Genomic DNA, 6,000 nt, shown 5'->3' with positions numbered 1-6,000 from the left:
AACCCAGCAGTGTGGGAAAGATCCCAGTAGATCAGCAGTGTCTGAAATACTCAGAGCAGCCCATCTGGCATCAACAGCCATGTCATTCAAAGTTACTTAAATCACCTTTCTTCTCCATTCTGATGCTCAGTTTGAAGTTCAGCACATCAACTTGACCATGTCTACATGCCTAAATGCATTGAGGTGCTGCCATGGGATTGGCTGATTAGATATTTGCATTAATAAGCAGTTGAACAGGTGTACCTAATGAGTGTACATTAACAGGTCACACTGAAGAGAATTTCCATCAGAGTCTGTGCACAAGTCTCCACTTCATATCAGTGTAACTAAAAGGACGTGAGGCACAACTCTGTAGTGCTATTCAGCAGTTGTGCTTTACGAGTTACTTATCTTCTGAGTTGAATTCTCAAAGATACAGACCACTAGAGTAACAAAATAAATCAAAATCATGCACCACATTGATGTTATTCTATATTTGTTGCCAAACAGCTCACAAGGTTACACTGTTTTCAGCAGTGCACGTACCCACTGACTTTCATATAGACACATACAGAGGTCAACCAGCATGTGACACTAAACCTTTAATGAGTAATAAAAGGAACCTGACCTTGAGGACAGTATCTTGCTCTCCGCCCTGATCAGATCTGATGGAGTGCTTAACGCAGCAGAAGGTCGAGAGGCAGCGCGGACTTCTGAACAACACAAGGAGAAGTTAGGTCAAGTACAAAAAAAAAATAATAAAGCGTAACCTACACCAAAAATATTATAGTAGCTGCATTTGGTTTGATCCTGTTAAGTCTTTCCAGAGTGAAATAACTGAACAACTGTTGAGTGGACTGTTATGACATGCAGTGCAGACACACATGACCTTATGGAGCTAAATTCTATTAAATTGGGTGAAGCTGCAAATTTTCATCCAGTGTCATCATGAGGTTGGCATTGGTTTTAAGTGAAATATGCTGGTTTTTTTGTGCATTTCCAAATCATGGTTTAAAGACATTCAACCTCCCTGGAAGCTAAATTCCAGCATCACTAGTTGGTAGAAGAAACGTACTCACGAAGAGACTGCAGCATATATAGTTCATTTCCTATTTAAGTTTAATGATCTTTCCCAAATTAAGTGCATGGCTGAAGCTTGTTTTTCTTTTGTTTTTTTGAGGCCTGAGGCAATAAAAGCACCAGCCAAACAACAACAACAACAACAAAAAAGAGACACTAGATTCTTTCTTAACATTTTATTCATTGTCCAAATTCATATTCGTCCTTTTTAAACATTCTCTTAAACAAAAATAGAGCAACTATTTACACTTGTAAAAAATACATAAAAAGCGTACAAGCAAAATCATGTTGTCTTTCTAAAAGACATAAGTTACAACAGCTATTAAGTGTGAGACAAAAGCAAACTTTAAGCCACAGACCAAGTTAATACCTCTTTGTACAGACTGTGCAGCTCACTCACCACATGTAAGCTTATTGTTGTGCATTTCTGCTGTAATGCCAAAAGATGTATACATAAAACACATTCACATCTCTCTTATTGCATTCCATGGCAGGAGACAAGGGGGCTAACTGATGATCAGGCTTACGGGGCATTTCCAGGTAAAGGGGGCGGCATGTATCTTCCTCCAGTTTTATGCAGTCAGAAGCACTGACATGTTTACTCAGTGCTAAAATCCCTGCTATTCATATAATCTAGGGGAAACTATTGGCAGTAACACATGCTTCTGTGATTACAAAAAAAAAAAAAATCAAAGAAGAAAAATCCATGGAAAACATTAATACTGATTTGTGGTTAAGAATTTAAGAATTTCAGGGATCTTGTGCAAAAAAAAAAAAAGAAAAAAAAGGAGCTGTCAGTTTGAGACACTCGGTCTGTTTCAAAGTTTCAAAGAAAAAGGAACCCGGGTGAGGGTCACAGTGGATGCTCTTGAGCAATGGAGGGAAATCCATTAGGGAAGCAGAGTGAGTAGAGCGAGGAGGGAGGTTAAAAGTTTAAAGTCCTGCTGAGCTGATGGGGCTGAGAGAGCCTATGCTATACAAGGCATCGTAGTAGGGCTTGTTCAGCTCAATTCAAACAGACAGGAATATAATAACATAAAAAAACCCTTTCAATCATCATGTCTGAGTGGGAATGAACTCGCCGTGTGTCATGAAACTGGCAGTGAGAGACTCACAAGGGGCCCACCTTTCTGCAGACAGAAGCAATCAAAGCAAAACCGCAAACTAAGAAAGGCTTTTGTTGAAAATGACTTCTGAGCTTTTCCTTATGCGCAGCGTCCCCCGACTGAATGAAAATGGGATTTTTTTTTAATGCTATGTTGATCCCAGCCTCACAAATATAATTCCACAACACTCTCTCTCTCTCTCACACACAAACACACACAGCCCACCATATCCCAAAACACAGCAGCAATTAAACTCAAAGAGCAGAAATGGCACAAAAAAAAAAAAAAGAGTGAGGGGAGAAAATAACAGAAATTCCTTTAAAGACTCCTGCCCCCCCCCCCCCCCCCCCAAAAGAAAGATACAGAGAAACAGGGCAATCACCACCTTGTGTTATTTCTTATAACAAAATATTCAAAAATAGCCTTTATAGAGTACTCTCTTCTCTCATCATAACATTAATTTATGGCAAAGAAACAACAAAAATATATATATGTGTAATTTCATATATATATGCCAGGTATATATACATTAGCATCAGTCATTTCAAGTCTTCGTGTGGCAAAACAAAAGAAGTATTACAGAGCGCACGACAAACAGCAAAAGGAGAAGAACATCTAATTCCAGTTACACCCCTGCCAAACTGCAGGGAAAAAAATACACAAAAAAAAAAAAAAAAATCCATTTTTGAATGTACAAATTTGCTTCTGTTTTCAATACAAATAAACGATTTTCAAGCACATCCTCTTTAAATATTCTACAAAATATACTATGGACACGCCAAGAGATGCCAACCACGATTTAAAATATCCGCCGACTTGTGTTTGACGCTCGCTCTTTTAAATAGGAAGCAAAAAAAAGAAAAACAACAAACAAAACAAAAAAAACAACAAAAAAAAAGATGAGAGAGGTACACTGTGAGCACATAATCAAAGGTTATGCTGCATCTGCATATTCCTGCTGCATTATTAACACATTTACAAGGGCGGCTGAGCCTGGAGCGTTACACTCGAACACTTCAGCTTGTAATTCAATAGACAACTAGTCTAATAAACACTGTAAACAAAATATTTAAGCACTGGTGTAAACACTGTCCTTTGTCTTTATGCACACCAGCTTGATTTCGGTGTGTGTGTGTGTGTGTGTGTGTGTGTGTGTGTGTGTGTGTGCGCGTGCGTATACATATATGCATGCACATTGTGTGGTCACACAGTGCTAATTTATCATTTTATTATAGCTGCTGCAATTAAATAACAACACTTTTTAAAACTCTACAGTAAGCAGCAAGGCATTTGTTCTTCAGCTCATTAAAATCAAGTTATGATACAGTTTTTATAGAACATCCAGGAGGCAGCATGCCGCTAAAGTACCTCGCGACACACTAAACAAGCAATAACAGAGGTGGCTGGCGGTGGAGAGCGCAACACGGAGACACGGGAAACTGCCTGAGATACGCAGTTTGTCTTTTTTTAAATTTTTTCTGTAAAGCTCAGCAAAGTACAATAAGTGTTAAACGTAAACAGACATGCCTTCTGTTGTTGCTCTTTTGTCACCACCTGAAGAGGGAGTGAAAAAAAATGGCGCCTGAGGGGCTTTCCTGACCTCCGGTGCAGTCAAAGTGTAACTACTGTAACTGTTTTTTGTGCACTTACTTTATTAGCATGGGGATGGTGTCATCTATGTAAATGTATCTCATCAGTGCCACAGTTTGTCTCTCTGTTTCACATTCATCTCCTTTTGAGCGGACGACAATCTTGCAAAAAAAAAAAAAATCAAGAAAAAAAAGAAAATCCCCCACGAGTTCATGTTTATTCCAATACTGCACAGCTGACTACAACTTTCCATCCCTTTTGTCCGCTCCGCCTCACTATCCTCATGTAAAAGTTCAGAGATGCAACTGAAAAGAAGAAAAATGAATACTTTCCAAAAAAAAAAAAAAGTCACTGTACAATATTTTAATTTAACAAAAAAAAAAAAAACATTTTTAGATAAGTGAGCTTGGAGCACAAAATGGAGGTACATGGTCTATTTACGAGGAGTGTGACTTCTTCGCATGTCACTCTTTCCTTCTTTTTTATGTCCATCTACCGCGATATGATCCCATCACATCGCCCCCCCCGCTTTGTACAGAGTTTTTAAAAAAAAGTCTTTTTTTTTTTTTTTTCTTTGTTTTGTTAAATGAGTTTAAAAAGAGGTGCTTGTGTGAGTCTTGGGAGTTGGACAGAGGTCACCTGACTGACTGGTCAGGTTCATGGGTGGCCACAAGGGGCCTTGGGTCGGGTGGGGCTCGGAGAATGTGCTCTGACATTTGATGACGACAGGCTCGCTAGTTTAGTCCCAAGCCTGATCAAAACCACTCGGTCCGTGTGTGAGATGTGACGTCGGCGTCTTTACACCGCTGACACTTGTTCATCTGGAAAAGAGAAGAGAGGACGGTGTTTGTTAGGGAGTCTTCAGAGCTTTGGTACCACATAATATACAATTAAATATATAATCTCATGTTCACAACAAAGCCTGGAATTATGATGGAAAGTAGGATGATACAGCATAAAATCTGTCACTGTCATATAACATTTTTTTTGTTCTTTCCCACGGTGCGTACTGATAGGAAAACACTTAATGCCACCTGGATTTCTTGGTTTAAGTTAGGTTCCTACCATCCTCACTGTCAGCCAGATCCTGTGGTGGGTGGCAAGTGCTTGGGGGTCTGGAGTGGCCTGCTGTGGACCCAGCTGTCCGTGCATCTTGGTGTTGGAGGTGAAGGTTAGTAGCCAGCCTGCGTGCCTCAGCCAGACTGCTGGCCGCTCTGGGGCTCTGCAGGAGTTTGCTCCTTTGCAATGCCACGCTGTAGTCTGGAGGTTTGAGGTGAGGAGGCCTGGGGAGGTTCCCTCCTGGCCCACCTATTACTCCGTCTGTGAGGCCAAGGTCCCCCAGAGCCAGCCCCTGGTAGCCTGGAGGGGTGGGAGGGGGAGCTCGGTAACGCTCATCCTTGGCAGGGGAGGTGACACAATACACTGGATGGAGGTGGAGATCAAAAGAAAGGAGGGATGGAGTGAAGAAAGAGGTGGAAGAGGGAGGGTGAGAAGGTTGCCGGTGGGGGAAGAGGGTGTGTGGGGAGTTGTTGTGAAGAGGGGAGAAACCAAAGAAAATAATGGGAAAATTAAATCAATGTGATGTTTCACTAACACAACAGGCAGCTACACATGCATCAGAATGTGTCAAAAATTAAAAGAAAAAAAAAAATACAACCAATGAGATGGAAGGCTGCAGCAAATACAGACAGAACTCAAACTGCAACTAATAATTATTTTCAGTATTGATTAGTTCTGTCAGTTATTACCAGATCAATCAATCAATCTTTTGTTTCTCAAAACGGTGAAAATGCCCATCATAATGATCTGACCAACAAGATATTTATGATAATCTTGTTATGATTCTCACATTTGATGCGATGCAGGCAGAGTGACTGACTTAAACGACTGATCGATTATCACAGTTGTTGCCAATTAATTTTGCCTTGCTCCAGTCAACTACTGTACAGCTAACCTTCTCACCCACAACTCAATAAACTCGACTCTGTCTTAAAATTTCAAAAAAGGTTTGTTGTCCTTATGAAACTAGGTAACTGCGATGTATGCAGCATAACTCCTCCATACGCTAGCAGTGACAAGAATGAGCTCTGATTGGGATCTTAGCAAAAAATAACAGCAAGCCAAGCAACAAAAAAACCGCAGTTATTCACCTAAAACTGACCCACACAGCTTTATTTACTGCACATAAGTCAAATCATGGCCCATTTTTATATTCGGCATCAAGAAAGATTAAGCAGAAGTTGAT

General features: G+C 40.3%; 1 protein-coding gene across 2 annotated transcripts in view; it reads right to left on the bottom strand.

The window, feature by feature from the left end:
* Positions 1-2,543: 2,543 nt before the first annotated feature.
* rapgef6 (Rap guanine nucleotide exchange factor (GEF) 6) overlaps positions 2,544-6,000 on the bottom strand; it is an 83,663-nt gene continuing 80,206 nt past the window's right edge. For both annotated transcript variants that reach the window (XM_030746995.1, XM_030746996.1), the window contains 2 exons: positions 4,821-5,177; positions 2,544-4,576 (listed from right to left, as the gene is read on the bottom strand). In XM_030746995.1, the coding sequence (XP_030602855.1) occupies positions 4,554-4,576; positions 4,821-5,177 (380 nt within the window). In that variant the 3' untranslated portion in view covers positions 2,544-4,553. The remainder of the gene's footprint in view (positions 4,577-4,820; positions 5,178-6,000) is intronic.

Source organism: Archocentrus centrarchus, chromosome 14 (genome assembly GCF_007364275.1).
Source record: "Archocentrus centrarchus isolate MPI-CPG fArcCen1 chromosome 14, fArcCen1, whole genome shotgun sequence".
Lineage (NCBI taxonomy): Eukaryota > Metazoa > Chordata > Actinopteri > Cichliformes > Cichlidae > Archocentrus > Archocentrus centrarchus.
The sequence above is the reverse complement of the archived record's forward strand: the minus strand, read 5'-3'. Positions and strand labels throughout refer to the sequence as shown.